General features: G+C 27.3%; 1 protein-coding gene across 1 annotated transcript in view; it reads right to left on the bottom strand.

Annotated features, from left to right (window-relative positions):
• LOC129988474 (C-Maf-inducing protein-like) overlaps positions 1 to 18,219 on the bottom strand; it is a 113,890-nt gene that overhangs the window by 66,477 nt on the left and 29,194 nt on the right. The window contains exons 2-3 of the mRNA XM_056096708.1: positions 10,711 to 10,839; positions 1,488 to 1,538 (exon numbers count right to left, since the gene is read on the bottom strand). Coding sequence (XP_055952683.1) covers positions 1,488 to 1,538; positions 10,711 to 10,839 — 180 coding nt within the window. The remainder of the gene's footprint in view (positions 1 to 1,487; positions 1,539 to 10,710; positions 10,840 to 18,219) is intronic.

Here is an 18,219-nt window from a genome sequence, read left to right as displayed (position 1 = left end):
CTTCGTCTAAGAGAGTAAAGAATGAAATTTAGCACATGAATTTATCATAAGAATTATAGCTGAATACGCAAACTTTATTTTTAAATATATCTTAAATCAGCAAACTAATTTACTATCATGTAAATGTATGCAAGTGAATATAATAATTTAAAAAAATAGGTTAGATAAATAAGATTTGGTACATAATCTTGATCCAAAAATTATAAGTATGTATAAAATAATGACCCAATTCAGTGAAAAAAAAGAGTACGAAAATAATATTCTATTCTCACCACTATAAATTGAAAGTAAACATACAACCTCTATTTTTAAATAAGTAAAAAAGTTTTAAAAAATAACACTTTTGCTGACTAAAGTATTACCATAGAAACCGAATGACAGCATCCGTGTACCTTTGACTTATTCATAAATAACACAGCTTGTCAGAAATACAAATTTTCAAAAATAATTTTATAAAAATACAAACGCTTACTCTTTATTTGATGAAGAAAACAATGTAACAGAAGCACCATTAGTGATTAATTAGTTTCAAATTAAGACAGAAAAAAAAGTAATAATGTATTTTCGTACGGGTTAGAAAAAATATTTACTTCCCTTTTCATTTGTACATTATAAAACTATGACATGATAAAACTTTCTAAGTCTCTGACGATTATCAAAAAAGAACAATCGCTAGGAATTATACATTTACTACATTTGAAAACTAAGAAAATATTTACACAAGGCGAAATGAAAGAAAATATAATGTCCTTGGGTTTAAATTGTTTTTGCCAGAAATAAAACATAATTAGCTTCAGGAATTTAAACAAGATAATCTTTTAATGTGACATAATTGGATCACAATCAAAATTATTTTTAATTTCTTTTTTCCTAACGATCGAAATTTAGAGAGAAAAATATTTGAGTTAAAATATTTTCCTTCATAAACATTGAAATTAATAAAAAAATTGTTAATTTTTACATTTTACTTCCAATTTACGTAATTAAGTTATCGATTTTTAAATATCATTTTTAACTGTCATTTCTAAAAAATATATATAAATTGTTTTGATAAGAGTATGACTATTATCCATAAAATGACAGCAAATCATTAATTGAAAATAATTTGATGAAACAAATTTTAAAAACAACTTTTTCAGTGTGTTTAAAAGTAAAAAGAAATTAATTGTTTTTTACTTTTATTCTTGGATTTATTCTCTTTTTTATTATAAATATTATGGAATATTGAAATCAGATTTACCAAATTTACTATCAGATGGCACCACATTTATGCATCAAATTTAATCAAATTTATTATGCTAACTCATAATTAAGTTCCAAATATATCAAGACACTGTGATCAAAAATATGCAAACTTAAAAAATTTCAAATTCTAACAAATTAAGAATTGAATAAAAAATTGATTACAAAATTCAATTTTAACACACACATAAAACAAATCAAGTAAAATAATAATAAAAAAAACTTAATGAGAAATAATTCTTTACCTTCCACAGCAAGGAATGCAACCATTGCTCTCTCATGTAACAATTGGAAACCTGAAATTTTCAGTAAACAAACAAAATTAATCAGTAAACAAAGTAATTAGCAAGTAAAGTAATTATTAATTTTCTGTTTAAAAAAATTAAATTTTTAGATATATATTACTATAATAATTTCCATTCCAGAAATAAATTGGTTAATTACACTTCATTAAAATGTATTAATACACACATATTAATAAATAATTGAAAACAATAGACATTATATGCATTTTTGTATTTTTTAATAATATTTTTAAATGCGTAGCATGCATTAAATAAACTTTTATATAAAAAGTATCAAAATTCAGTTTGCTCAGCATTTGTGTCTAGAATTTTGATTATGAATTTTTTTCAAATAAAAATTGCTGCTTTCTATTTTTCGCTTAGAATTATATCTTATGATTTTCATTAACATAACTGGGTTTGATATTTTTTTAAAATTTTGTGTGGAAAGAATATTGGTACTGATTGCTATTTATTTATTACATCAAATTAAATTTTTAAATCTACATTTAAGTAAAGGGCTTTGTTCTATTTTTCTATTTGTGTTTGTATTATTCTTTTTTGCTTCGACATATGCTTTTTATTTTGTAAATACATCTAGAATTATGTACGTCTAGAATTTTCTGCTTTATGAGATCTTTAAAATGAATATGGTTGATGCTGCCTATTTTACGTTTAGAATTATATTTCCTAATTTTCATTAACATTACAAGGCTTGCTTTTTTTTAAAAAAAATTGTGTGAAGGGAATCTTGGTACAAATAGCTATTTATTTATTTAAACAAATTAATTTTTTAAATCTATATTTAATTAAAAGACTTTATTTTATTTATCTATTAGCCGTTGTATTATTCTTTTAGCTTCTAAATAAGCTTTTTATTTTGTAAATACAAAGCATAAATTAAGTTCTTAATTATCTTACTATTATTCATTTTATGTCAACAAACATTTAATTTTATCCCTTAAATATTTTATTTATAAATTGGTAAAAAAAAGAATTAAACATTTTTAAAATGCTTTAAAAATATTTCACTAGTAAAAAGATTTACAGTCAAATTTTTCTTAAATGTTTCAAAGAAAAAATTTTAAAATGGAATCCATTTCTGACCTTATTTCATGACCCCAATCGTGAGTAAAAATGTTTTTGAGACAAGAAATGGATTTTTTAATGGAAAAAAAAAGAAAAGTGTTTTAAAAGGAAAAAGTTTTGTTTATCATTAGGAAAGCATTATCCAAAGATAAACAAAAGGAAGTTCCTTCTAACATGCTATTTCTGTAAAATAATAATAATAAATGTTTCAACAAACACATTTTTTAATCATTTTTTCTTTACTAATTTCAAAGGATCTCACAAACCCTTTGAGTGATTAAGTGTCGCGACCGACCGATTTCTGTAATCGATTCAGTGTCTGGAATTCATATAGTTGAATAACATTTATTTAAAGGAAATTAAAAATTTAAAAATAAGGGAATAAAAACCTTAAAATAGCTTCAAAAGCTAACTCTATTTTCAAACCACTTATTCCTCATTTTCATTTCAAAAAAATACTTTAATTCTTACAATAACTGAATCGCTAAATGCAAAATCATATTTTTTTTTCTATATTTTGTTAAATTCTTATCATAATAAAGTCGGTTCGGTGTTGCAGTACTGAAGTACGATGTTTGAAGTCTTATCTCTAAATGCTAAAAGGAAAAAAAAAAATCCGAGGATCAAAATTTTAAAACGTGCATTGTCTAGGACAGGGATTCCCCAAATTTTAAAAATTCCGACCCATTTCATCCTCAGTAGATTTTTTTTCAGAGACATACAACACACACTCTTTCAAAATGATGTTTTTATGGGCTAACATTTAAACATTTATTAATGAATATTTATGGGCTAAATAAAAACATTTATTAATGAATATTTACAAAAGTGAAAAAAAAAGCATATAATCCAATATAATAAGCGCATAAAAGCAGTGTTTTTGTAATGAGGACAATTCACACGTTTCAGAGTATTTTGGTCTCCATTACTTGTTAATCAGTACGAGTCATTTGCTTACATAATAGATCATTTTTTGTCGTGTTGCTATCATATATCTTGATGAAGATTTGAAGTGAAGACCACATTTTTACAAATTTTGCAAGGATACGTATACATTCAAGATCCAGCAACGATGAAACCAAAAACTGATTACCAACCACAGCTCAGCAACCGCTATTATAGAATATGCCAGCATTTTACCTTTCATTTTGTGGTAGGGATTCCATCCTACCGCAGAAAGAAGAATATGAAGTTGTTAACACATGTCCATTAAACATATGCTGTGATTAAGTCCACAATAAGTGGTCTTAATCACAATGTATTAAAGTTTATTATAGAAAAAAAATTAAAAGTAAGGCCATTATTAATTTGAAATTGTAATGGTCCACTTTGTATAAAGTTCTGAATCTACAAAGTGGAGAAAGAATGTTCCAAAAGAACAGAAAACTTGTTCTCTGCTGCAAAACACCATCTATTTTTTTCACACAAAAATTCATAACATATAGTTGAATACAGTCTTAACTCTAAGGTAATGATTCATAAATTCCTACACGGGAAATATTCTATGGAAAAGTCGTCAACAACAACAAGAACAAAAAGGACACCTCTGGAACATGTTTATTGTCGCTCGCTCTTCACAAAATTGGTATTGATGGAAATGGATTAAAAGGACAGGTTTGTTGAGATAGACAAACTGATTAACCGAGTTAATTAACAGTAACTACTATCTCGAAATTTTTCCATTATAGGAATCAAGATTTTTTAATAATTCTTCACTAAACGTTCTTATGTATGTGTATCAAATTTCGTTCCATAATTCGAAGTAGATTTTGAGATATACTTAATTTTTTTTTTTTTTTTTGAAAACTCCACCTAAAAAGAGACAAATTACCTGGTACCATATATTAAGTAAATCACAGCTTTAAACCCACACTTAGCAAATGGCCTAGTGCCTCAGTTAGGACGTTATACTGACTCGTCTTCGTATCGGACATACACGTTTTACGCATAAGTATTTACTTTTTGGTGAAACTTTGTAGTGAGTGCCAAACATACTATTCAGTGTGCGTATTTTAACTGAGTGCCAAGTTTTTAACTTCCAACGTCGATCGTACAACGATTTTATCTCTTAACGATCTAGTGGGAGAAAATCCTCACTCTAATGTCTTTCTTTTTTTACAATCAACTGGCTTTTGTACATCATATATGATTAGTTTTATCGTGTGCCACTTGCTTTTAAATACTTAATCATTTTTGAAAACGAATTAGGCTTAATTTCGAACTTTTTTTTCACTGTAATTTTACATTACCATATGTTCATATATTCACCATACGTTTGGCGCAGCATAACCATTCAGCTTTTTAATAATGCAGGTAATGAGAAAAAGTTAATTAAATATTCCTACACCAAATCTGTACAGTAAGCAAATTTTAAATCGTCTGAATGAAAGAAAATATTCATTAAAATAAATTAAAATCGCTTGGCCTGAAAATAAATTTATTATTTGTCTAACTGCGATATTATAATGGCCATTGAAACTTGTGCTTCGTGAAGAGTATATCTATAAATATAAATAAATTTAATATACAGTCCCTTAAAAAGTGGACGTTCCAAATCGACTGCGGGAATTTTACAATTTCTGTCTATATTTCAAAAAATATTTGAGTTATGGGTATAAATTCTTGAATTCAAACATTTTACCATGTCAGATTTGCACCCTTGAAAAAATTTTATTATGTTACTATTCACTTTTTTTTCCACCTTCATGCTTAAAAATTCATAGAAAATATTAAATTTGTGTTATTTATGCGTTTATTTCGTGACTTAAAGAAAAATTATAATTATCTTTTAGTGAGACAAAAAAGCTTTGAAAAATATATAATAGTTTCTAAGATATCAAGTGCATACATTTCATTTAAGATTGAAACCTTCATTTTTCAAACCCCTATGACTTTCGAAATTATTATCAGAATTTCATAAAATTTTATTTAGAAATTAATTACAAGCTGATAAGTCGATTCAGCTAAAACTCTCGATTTTCGTAATGGAAAAATTTTGAGATGGTTATTAATTAATCACGTTGATTAACTCAGTTAATCAGTTTTTTGGTTGGAATAAACCTGTCCTCTCGATCCATTTTCATCGATACCAATTTAGTGAAAGTCATCAAAATTCCATAAAATTTTATTTAGAAGTTAATTACAAGCTGATAAATGATTCAGCTAAAAGTCTCGATTTCAGTAATGGAAACATTTCGAGACAGTCATTAATTAACCATGTTAATTAACTCTGTTAATCACTTTATTGGTTTGAATAAGCCTGTGCCCTGGAGCCATTTTCATCGATGCCAATTGAATGAAAATCATCAGAATGTCATAAAAATTTTATTTAGAAGTTAATTAGAAGCTGATAAATCGATTCAGCTAAAAATCTCGATTTCTGCAATGGAAAAATTTCTAGATTGTCATTAATTAGCCTTGTTAATTAACTCGGTTAATCAATTTGTTGGTTTGAATAAATCTGTCCACTCGAGCCATTTTCATCGACACCAATTTAGTAAAGATCATCAGAATTTTATAAAAAATTTATTAGAAGTTAATTACAAGTTGATAAATCGATTCAGCTAAAAGTTTCGATTTCCGTAATGGAAAAATTTCGAGATAGCTATTAATTACATATGTTAATTAACTCGGTTAATAAGTTTGCTGGTTGGATTAAACCTGTTCCCTAGAGCCATTTCCATCGACATCAATTTTGTGAAGATACGACTATAAATAAAAACGTTACAGAAGTATCCCTTTTTTGTTGATGACTTCACCTATAAAGCCTCTCAAGATAACTTGCTCAACAACAAATCTCCCTACAACAAAAGAAAAATGGACGATCTGTATATATATATATTAAAAAATGTCTGAATGGGACAAGATATTTAGGTCACCGCCCATAAATCTCATGGGTTGTTTGGAAAGTGTCTGCCGCTTTATTATAGCTTTGCAGGAATGCTAACCAATGCAGAAACGCTGATTTGTCGTGGTCAACATTTGAAATGAGATATTTTCTGAAAACGATGGTTTTTCCAGCTTCGTGTCTATTCACCATCAACATTAAGTTAAATGAGTTTGTTTAGAGCCATTATAATCATGGATATTCAAAAGCTTAGTTTTCGACATTTAGTGCCTTTTTATTCCCGACCTCAAAGACAAGAACAGCTTTTGAAGTCTTTAGAAACATATGTTTGTTCTCTTTACAAAGACGTTGGATTTAGCCAACAAACAGTGCATAAATGATTTCTGAAATTCAGATGGAGTCAGTCTCTCGTTTTAAGACCGACAACAAACAGGTTGGAGTTCGTGTTTGAGGGCAATCAAATTAAAACATTGTTTGCAATTAATCAACGAATTGCTTCTAATGAAATGACAAAGAGATCAGAAGTGTAGGATTCATGAAATTTGATGCGATTTGACTTTGGCACTCTCTTTGATGTTCAAGACGAATAAGAAATAACTTTACATGGATTTCATTTCCACGAATTATTGTTCAAACATCTCTGTTGGCCTCCGTTGTTGATGAAGACCAAATTAATGCTTCAGCGAGCGCATCCTCGATACCAACATGAAAGGTAGCGCCTATTTCTCAGATGCACTAGTATAAAATATAAATTTCTGAAAGGTTAATTATTAAAGTTAGACTGTAAACTAGTAAAGTGCAACTATTTGAAACAATATTTATTTAAAGTGAAATGGAATCAATGTGATCAATAAAAAATGAAAACAACATAAAATGACCAAGAAATTAGCTGAATGGCCTGAAATTAAAATAAATGAAATTGCCAATATTCCAATTGAAATATTTACATTTGTGATATAAAAATGCAGAAACAATATATAAATAAAAAAACAAATGAAATTTATATATCAAATCAAGAAGTCAGTTTCCCATTCAGTTCATTGCATCTTCGCGGTCCGCGCAAATATGGTAGAATACTCCAAACTTGAAATTTCTGGAAAATCTCCCAATTAAACCTTGTAATTCTAGCATATTTATCATTTTGGGAAGTTTACATCTCTTTCTTTTACCTAATGACATGTTGTTCCTTTCTTTAAAACTTTCTGCTTTTATTTTCAACACATTTCAGTTGTAGCTGTCTTTGCAAAGAAGTTAGCTTAGAGGGAAGTATTTTTTCATAAGAATGGTAGTTCCTAATCAAAACTTCTTTCTACGAAGTGTTTTTTATTGCTTATCGAATGAGCAAATTATGATATTGATTGCATCAACATTATTTTTTTAAATCAATAAAGAAAATGCAAAACAGCAAAAACTTACTTCAATGATCGCACATATTTCTGAAATAAAAATAGCAGATTCGCAGGATTCCATTAACGCGTCGAATTTCAAACTTTGACTAAAAATCCATCAAAAGAAGTTGCAAGAATAGTCAAACCCTAGTAGCACACAAATACTGTACAATATTGTATGACATTGATCGATATTCGAATATTTTATAATATTGTGGAATATTGATTAATATCATCTAATATCGAACAATACTGTGCAATATTGTGCAACATGCTGTGCTACTTAAGAAGCCATGTTTTCTCAGAGTTCACAAATATTGTACAATATTGTACGACATTCATCAATATTCATAATATTTTATAATATTGTGGAATATTGACTAATATCATATAATATCTAACAATAATGTGCAATATTGTGCAACATGCTGTGCTACTTAAGAAGCCATGTTTTCTCAGAGTTCTATGGTATATACGAAAGGTTTTTTTTTAACAAATTGCAGTAATTAGAATTATGGAATTTAATCACTTAGCATTTAATGTAATTTGAACTTAGTAGCCTCCTTAACGTATGAGATAATAAGAGAAACTTTCAATGAGCTTCATTTCTATTACTTATTGCTCAAAAACTTTTCATTTTTGGAAAGGATTATAGCTTGCAATGAGAAAAGAATTATCTGCAATAATAATGAGGGAACAGACTCATGAAATTATTCGAATTAACTGCCATGCACGATCAACATTCTTTCCGAGAAATCACATACAGAGACTCTCTGATAATATAAGTACAAAAAGTTATTATAGAAAGCACGCATGAGCTATATTATCTAGAACTGAGTCACTTGATACTTTTAGAAGTGTGCTAAGTTAGACTGAAATATCGTTTTGTTAAGACGTAATTGAGCTCCTTGGAAGCAAAAGACATAACGTGTCTAAGAATATTAAAAGTTTCAAAAAAGTTTGTAGAAAGAATGTTATTTAAGAAAGAATGTAAGTTCGGCTAGCAAACAGTTGGTAGACGTTTGTAAACCAAACTAGTTGATCATATGGAAATTCACCCCAGATTTCAAGATAATTGCCAAGGTAAAAGCCAAACTCTTTCAACCAAAAGGAAGTCAATGTTTGGGGCCAAAAATTTAAAGATGAGTGAAAGGATCTGAAGGATGACCCCCAAAAAAGGAAAGAGAAGACCAAGGAGGATCTTTCAGAGCCACCTTATGGTCTAGATAAATGCCCTTGGATTCGGAACCTTTATAAAGTTTTTTGGCTGGGACTCTTTTTTTTACAAGCAGGATTTGCAAAACGTCATTCTGGAACTTCATTTCAAACAATTTGACAATCAGTAGTACCATAAAAGAATGTTTGCTCTAGTATCTCAATAGGTGTCTCAAGGTTTAAGGGATTATATCAGGAAACAAATAAAAGTATGCTTTTTTTTAGATATATATTAAGTATTTTCTTGAATTATAACTTGTATAATATTTGACTTTTACCTTTACCGCCCTCGAAGCTTTACTAATTGGTTTAGCAAGGTCTTATTGTATATACAAGCTACAGCTGCCGGATCAAACAATTGGTTCAATTGAATATAGCAGTCATCTGAACAATTTGAACCAAACTACTGTCCAGATGCGTCCAGAATTATCTAATCGTAAACAGATAAACTGAAACAGATGTGTCATTGATCACACGACGGAAGTTGTTGGAGCTCGATTCGAATGTCTTATTCTCTATAATCTAAATGCATAACCTTTAGATTTTCAGTTATTCGATTTTTTTAAAAATATTTGATGGGAGATTTGTAGAACACCATTTTGGGATATTTCAAACAATCAGACAAACAGCAATACGATGAAAGAAATTTTAAACTAGTATCACATTGCAATAAGTATCACGAGGTGTATGGAGATTATATCAGGAAATAAAAGTATGCAGTATTTGGAAATGTATTAAATATTTTCTTTAATTATAGCTATTGGTGTAATATTTGCCTTTTAACTATAACACTTTCGGGACTTTAATGACTGAATTGGCAGGACTATGTTTTATACAAGATGCAGCTACCGGATCAAACAATTGATTCAATTAAACATAGTAGTCATCTGAACAATTTGAACCAGACTATTGACCAGATGCGTCCAGAATTATCGAATGGCAAAAGGATAAAACTGAACCAAATAAGTATTTGATCACTCGACGGAAATTATTTGAGCTTGCTTGGAATATCTTTTTCCATATTTTATTTAGTCCTGACTTGAAACTTTTAAGTTAATATCAATTACATCATTTTCAAAACTGTGATGATCAATTATAACACTTTCAAAAGGCAAAATAATTTAAATTCTCTATATGATTGTAAATAGAATAATAAGCATTTTTGACATTAAATTAGAAGCTTTCAATAAGAGAGACAGATAATGTAATATTCTTCAAAATAATAAGTCGTCATCAAATATGAAAGTGCATATACTTGTTACTAAATTTCATTATTGGTATAAAAAGAATTCTTTTCAATTAGTTCGAGAATCAAACAACTCAATAATTCAAATCCATTTATTTTAATTTCCTGCTAAAGGATTATCAAGCTCGTATCTAAATTTGCCATTTATGCATTATCTTTAAGCGCATTATGAGATTATAAATGAAACAAAAGATTTCCATTAATTTCGAACGCCATAATGAAATACTTTTCGCAAATGTACACAATCAAGCGGTAATCCATTTACACACTAAAACACGCAAATAAGGTTGCGACATATAAATTCTCGGAAACGTTATTATCACTTCCAACAATTGGGATTTGATGGGATAAAGAACGAAAGAAATAAAATATTTATAAACATTATCTTATAAAAAGCACCTGGAAGAGCAAGGATCCATCGGGAATCACTACCCGGATGCAGTATCGCCCACAGGAGTCCCATCGGGCTACAGGATAAATGTCCTGGATTATCCTGTATGGAATGGGTTCCTCCATAAATCCTCCAGGCTAAAACAGAAAAAAGAAAAGAAGAATTGTAATTTTAAGTAAACTTGGGGATTTACAGTAAAAATAATGAGATAAACTAAAATTGATTCCCATTTTAAAAGACTGTGTGGAGCAATAAGGTATCTGTTGTGAAAAACATGTTGACGCACAACTCAACTCGGGCAGAAAATGTTTTTAAATGCTCGTCTTGGGTTTAGTTGATCTGCACCATTGGTGGTATATATCGTTTGGTTAGTTTTTCTAGATTTGTTTATGGAAGGCTACAGTGTTTTCTTGACTTTTTGTTTGCATTCATTTGTGTTTTGATAAATTTAATAAATAATAAAGCGTGTGGATGACTTTATGTTAAAAAAAAAAAGAAATCTTGAATGAAACTTTATTATTATAAATATATTCAAGTCGTGTTTTTCTTTATTTTTTTAAAATTTCTAATAGGTTTCGAATCATCAGTGAAGAGAACAAGTTTCTTTTATTTAAAATTGCAATTTTAATTTATTAAATTTAAATTTATTTTATTTAAAAAAATAAAAATGAAAACAATTTTCTTTGTTCATGGTATTTAAAGTTTAATTAGAGAAAAAATAGAACGAAACTATTTATTCTATCGTCAAATTTTAGATAATTTTTTGTCTTATCGATTATATCACTTCAAAGCCTTCGTTTCTAATTGAGAAAAATAATTTCAAGTGGTTTTGAACGGATTGAAATATTTTATTTTCAGTTGACAAAGAAATATCGACTATCTTTTTATTTCTTTGAGATAAAATGTCACTTAGAATAGATCAATATCAAAATCTTAATTTTATTCAATTCTTGACTTATAAATTAGGCAACTTAATTTGCATTTATATAAATGCGGCTTATATGATCATTTTTATTAAAAAGTGTTATATAATTGCAGTAAGAATACAGGTGTTCACATTTAGATATCCTCAAATCTAACAAAAACTAATAGAACATAGGATGTTTAAAGCAAATAACAAAATATGTTATTAACAAAATATGCTCTAGCGACCAGCTGGTTCACCGGGAAATTGATTATATTTTATTTCAACTATATCATATACATATAAATTCATGTCCATAATTCCTTCAAAAGTCAATCAATTAAGACGTTTTAATTATCTTTAAAATGTTATATTCATTTTATAAATGAACCTTTCTAATGGAAACCAGCCATATGATAACATAGCACTATGAAAAAATAAATGGCCTGTAATCTTTCTTCATAACTCACAGTATTGTAATTTCACTTTGTTATCCATCTTGTAAAAAATAAAAATATTATATAGAATCCTTCGTCTTTACCTTTTAATAATGAAAGAAAAACAAGTAATAATATATTTGATGAAACAATAAAAACGGTTTGAATTTCGGAGCAGCAATTGAATCTATTGTTGGAAATTAGACAAAAAAATATTTTTTAAAGAACTGGCAAAATTTCGAAAAAAATGTCCAAGGCTATTAAATTGTTTTAACTATGAAAAACAATTTCTTAAATTTTAAAATGATGTAAAATGCAATTTTGTACAATGATATTTTTATAAATTATCATAGAAAAGTGTCAAAACTCAGTTTAATTTTTAATTAATTAATATTTCAAAATAAATCGCTCCAAAGTGCATTTCCCATCCTTAAAGTGCTGAACATTATAACTATTAATCAAATTGTCTGACTAGTAGAGCGCCAACAGATTATTTCATTTTTATTATTAATAGAGATTCTTCAGATTGGACATTTATTTGGCCAAAATTTAGTAGAATAATAAAAAAGATAACATTAGATTTTTTTGCATACTTACAAAAGTTATTTAGATTATTATTCAAATCGGACAATAAAGTAATTGTCTGTACAAGAATAGCACATAAAGTAATTATAATAACATATAATCATTTATCATATCTGTTGTCATAAGTCACCCTAAATTGAAACTGGGACAAAAATACAAAAGAAGGGCCATTAAAGACATAAAAAGTTGTTTTAAAGAATAATGTTACATGGGTCTTTTCCCACATATAAGGAAACAGTTGCCTGCATATGTGTGGTGGATTGGTCAGCTTTCTTTATTTTGAATGTGAGGAAACCAAAAAAGAAGAAATTATAAGCTGCATAATGCCATATTTTAGTTCATGCATTATATGCTGGTATGAATTTTAGAATCAAAAAATGTTTGTGATTTAATTTTATTTAAAAGAATTAAAGTCTCATCTTGTGAATTTTGAGAAATAGAACCATTGACTTAGAGTTGCTTTAACTGGACATTTGATACAACTTTAATATGCTATTTTATTATTTTACAGCGAATCTCTAGAAAGGTCACTTTCAAATTTTGAAAATAAATGAACAATAAAAAATTTATTACTCTTTCCTATTGCAATTAATTTTTTTATGATTGTAGATTAAAAAAATAGGTGGCAATTAAATAAAGCAATCTTCTCAAATATGCAAATAATATGTTTAACAAATTACAGATGAAATCACTAATAATTATTAGTAAACTGCATCAATAACTGGTAAAAATGGATAAAAAATATCTCGGGGGAAAAAAACTCGGCTTTAAAATCAATTCGTAAAATAAGATCGAGATTAGAGCAGACATCTTAATACGAAAAAAAGAGGTAAACTTCTAAAATGCTTACAATATTTATCTCTTATGATGTAAAAGTGAAAGAAATGATGGTTGAAAAGGAAAATGGTTTATTTATTAATTCATTGAATGAGAAATGACAATTGAAAAAAGATTTCCCAAGGCCAAACGATTTTATGAATGGCTTTTTATGAAAACGATTTTAAGAATGATTTATTTTGTCCGACCGATTTACATATTTTATGATGTTTAAAAAAAATACTGAAGCTATAAACTGTAAGGATGTGAAAATATCTAATAATAATAAATTTTTAATTAGATTCGGTTATAATTCATGAGTGGATTTTTTTTTTCAAATTTAATAATACATGCAGTAATGCATAGGTACAATATTTTATATTAATATTTTGATTTTTAAATGCTTTTATTATTTACAGTTAAAATAAAACGTTAAATGAATTAAACTAGGCATTTTCGATAGTATTGTTTTCCACATTTTATCAAGATGTAAAAACCACTTAAGATACTTATGATATTTGTGCTATTTATATAGAAGAAGAAATACCTTAAAGTGCTACTTGTCTTTTGTTTATGAACTTAAAAAGAAAAAGGTTTTTGGGTCTAAAGGAATTCTGAAATGTGGGAATCCATCGAAATCTCAAATTTGAAGTTTTTTGATGCTTACAATGCATTTTTTTGTGTACTTCGCACACCAGACGTAACAAAACAATAATTGAATATACTTCTTCGTCAGTATACCAGAGGATATTTGACTTTTTTAAATAATAAAATCTTAAAAACGCTAATTAATTATTATTCAAGCCAATATTAATTATATTTTTTCTATTATAAATTTTTATCTGTAGTATGTTAGTATGAGAAACAGTAACGGTTAGATCTAAATGATTAAAAATAAATCATAGATTTTAACCAATTATTGTTCTTTATATGCATTATTATCCAAAAACCCCTTCATTTTCTTTTATTGAAATTATTATATGAAATGATCATCAAGAGATCATAAAAATTAACACTTCTTTGCAGGAATTTTTCTTTTTTTGTGTGTGAAATAAATCAGGGTTACATAAGTCATGCTCTAGATTAATGAAAAAATGTTTTAAAAAATCCTAATATAAATATATAATATAAAATAATTAAAAAACAGTATGATGAAAATATGCAAATTTATATTTATTATATATATTTATTATATATAATTTATATTATATTTATTATATATATCATCATGCAAATTTATATGTTAAAGCTCAGTACAAAATCTTCAATGTCCCTTTCTTCTAAATTTCTCCACTCATTATCGCTTTTATTAGTAAAATTAGATTTATTAACAAATCCCAAATTAGTTAAAAAATATTCAAGAAATCGCACCCTTCTTCCAACCACAAAAACAGCGGAATGACAAGTTCAAACTCACTATAATAATTGTGACATTTGATTTTTTTTTTTCCAACAGCTAAGTTCCTTATCTCTAAAAAAAAAGTTGCCAGCAACAACCAATTTACATTACACCTATTTTGAGTATAATTTTCTATTCACTAAATGTTATGATGTAAATTTACATCATCATTCAATAAAGGGTTAATCATCTTTTTATATCAACATTTCATAGATATCAGTTATTTATAGCGAAACCCACGCACAGAAAAATAGCCAAACAAGATTTCTTCAATGAAATCTTAAAAGTATTTTTAGCAAACTCATTCCGCACCATTCATTGAAGGATAACTCAAAAAAGGATCTTTTTACGCTTCATTTCTAATTGTCCTTGAACTTTCTTGAACAGTTTAGTCTGCTCACGAGCACAATACCGCCGGGAAATTTCTTTCATTCCGTCCTTCCATTCTTCTGATTGGACAATGCGTGAACTGTACAATTACGCACGCGCTCCTTGATTCTTAATTCTTTGGTGACTAGTTGAATGATATAATGATACCTCTACACAGCATTATTTTGACTCACGAGAACCCCGAGAAGTTGTGTGCACAGTTACATTTAAAAGTAGTTGTTCTATGCCTTTCAGTATTTTTTTACCCTGAATTCAATTTCAGTTGACCCTCTAGCAATAATTTCATTTTTAATTAAAAAAAAATTAACACCCAAATATCGTTTAATTTATGGATTGAGTCTTTCGAAGCTCTCTATATTACAAATCGTTGGATCTACAGTAACTAAATTTATACCGTAGTTAGTTCTTGGATAAATAATGCTCACGACGAAATGGATTTTCAAAATTTCAGTTATTTTGATAAAATCTAATCAATATTAAATTTACATACAGATACATTTTAAAGTAGTTGTTCTCTGTATTTCAATATTTTTGACTCAGAATTTCATTTCAACTGACCCTCTAGTACCGTTATTTTTTTCATTTAAAAAAAGTAACATCAAAATATCGTTTCTAGATCCTACGTACAGTGTCTTTATCGATTTATAAGTAGTTGTATATATGTTGACTCCTGAATTTATTTGCTAATATTATTAATTTATAGATGATTTTTCGCACTGAAAATTCTTTTGAAGCGCTTTACATTACAAACTGTTGGATCTATAGTTACTAAATTTATACTGTAGTTACTCCTTGGATAAATTTATGGATGGCTTTTTTGCATTGAAAGATCTTTCGAAGTTCTTTATATTACAGACTGTTGGATCTACGGTTACTAAATTTATACCATAGTTAGTTCTTGAATAAATTTATAGATGTTTTTTTGCATTGAAAGATTTTTCGAAGCTCTTTATATTACAGACTGTTTATCTACGGTTACTAAATTTATACCATAGTTAGTTCTTGAATAAATTTATAGATGGTTTTTTGCATTGAAAGATCTTTCGAAGCACTCTACATTACAAACTCTTGGATCTACAGTTACTAAATTTATACTGTAGTTACTTCATGGATAAATTAATAGAGGATTTTTTGCATTAAAAGATCTTTCGAAGCGCTTTACATTAAAAACAGGTGGATCAACAGTTACTAAATTTATACTATAGTTATTTCTTGGATAAATTTATAGATGGTATTTTGTATTGAAAGATCTTTCGAAGCGTTTTATATTACAAACTGTTGGGTCTACGGTTACTAAATTTATACCGAAGTTACATCTTGGATAAATTTTGAACTAAATGTATTTTCAAAATTTCAATTAGATTTTTAATTAAAATTAATGAAAACGTTAATTTATTCTTCCATTATTTTCAGGCCATATTAAAAAAAATCCTTTTAACTCTTGTTTAAAATTTGAAAAATATACTTCTCATTGACTTCCCATTTTATTTCCGTAGATTTTTTTTCCCTATAATTTTAATAAACTGGAAAAAAAATATTTTTTTAAATATATACCACATTAGTGCTATTCATTTATTAGATTTAAATTCATGCACTTTGTAATGAAAACATTTGAACATTGTGTGAAATATTGAAACATTTTGTGAGTTTATATAAGTGTGTGGGTGTGCATTAAATTTATTTATAATTTTACAACTATTATATTTAAGGAAAAATTTGAAAAATAAAATTAAAATTGACGAATAAGTTTTTAAAATGTTATCATTATTTGAAGTTTATATTAGAGATTAGAATCGATCGTAATTTTCTTTTTCTTTACTTTCGAAATTTCTATTAAAAGTATTACACAAATAACAGTAATCATTTAACTATTGAATCCCTTCTGTTTGACACCTTAGATATATGGCTGTTTACTATATGTTCATCTTTACATAAATGAGTCAACTTGATTCATACATCAAAATGAGATTTCGTAAAAAAAAAATTAAGTTAAATACATTATTTATTTTGAAGTTAAATACACTATTATTTTTTGAAAATATTATTTATTCATAAACTCTATTCTTGAAACGCGTTTCCTAAAAGTATTTTTATTGCATTTAGTAGAAATGTTTCACAACATTCAGCTTCATCATTGAAATTATTAGTTTTGTATAAAATAAATTAAACAAATTGACAAAACTGAACATGAAAACATTGGTGTCAGTTATTTTTAGAACTCTTATATATAAAAAAAATTTCTTAGTGAAAAACACAAATTTCTTTTCAAACATCAAACTATAAAAATTTTTAATGTGTCTTCTAGACTTATAACAATGAAAATATGTATACTAAAATCAAAGAAAGGACGAAGTATTTGATTTAAATTTATATCCATTTCATTACATAATTGAAAAACAAAATATATTTTTTATAAAATAATCTAATAATATTTTTATAAAATAATTTTCTCTATATATAATGTATATCAAGAAAATCTTCATTTAATCAAATTGACCTGCTTTGTAAATTTAATGTCAAGGTGCTTTCCGACACCGTTTTTTGAAAATAACAGAAATGTTTTCAAAAGTTTCCATTATTCATTTTTGAGTTATTGTATTTACATGATTCTGAAAGTACAGACCGACAGATAGTCCAGGTCTTGACAGATTTGGTTATTAATTTGGCAGGTATATACATTTTAAATGTTAAATATGTGTACTAAATTTCACCTATCTAGTTGTATTAATTTTATATTTATCGTATTAACTTATATTCATATAATCGGACATACACAATTTCTCTGAATGAATTTCGATCAAAATTTGAAAAAAATTTGAACCTCGGTCAGATAACGAGGACGATACCTGAGCTGCCACCACCTTCTCCAAACTTCCAAATCACGCCAGCGGGAGAAAGTTTGAGATATAGTTTTCATCATACCAGCTTACACGACAATTCTTAGGTGGAATCAGGTCTCGAACCTGAAACCCTCCGGTTCCGTAGC

This window comes from Argiope bruennichi, chromosome 10, assembly GCF_947563725.1.
Source record: "Argiope bruennichi chromosome 10, qqArgBrue1.1, whole genome shotgun sequence".
NCBI classification, from domain to species: Eukaryota; Metazoa; Arthropoda; class Arachnida; order Araneae; family Araneidae; genus Argiope; species Argiope bruennichi.
This window is presented reverse-complemented; position numbering and strand designations above follow the sequence as displayed.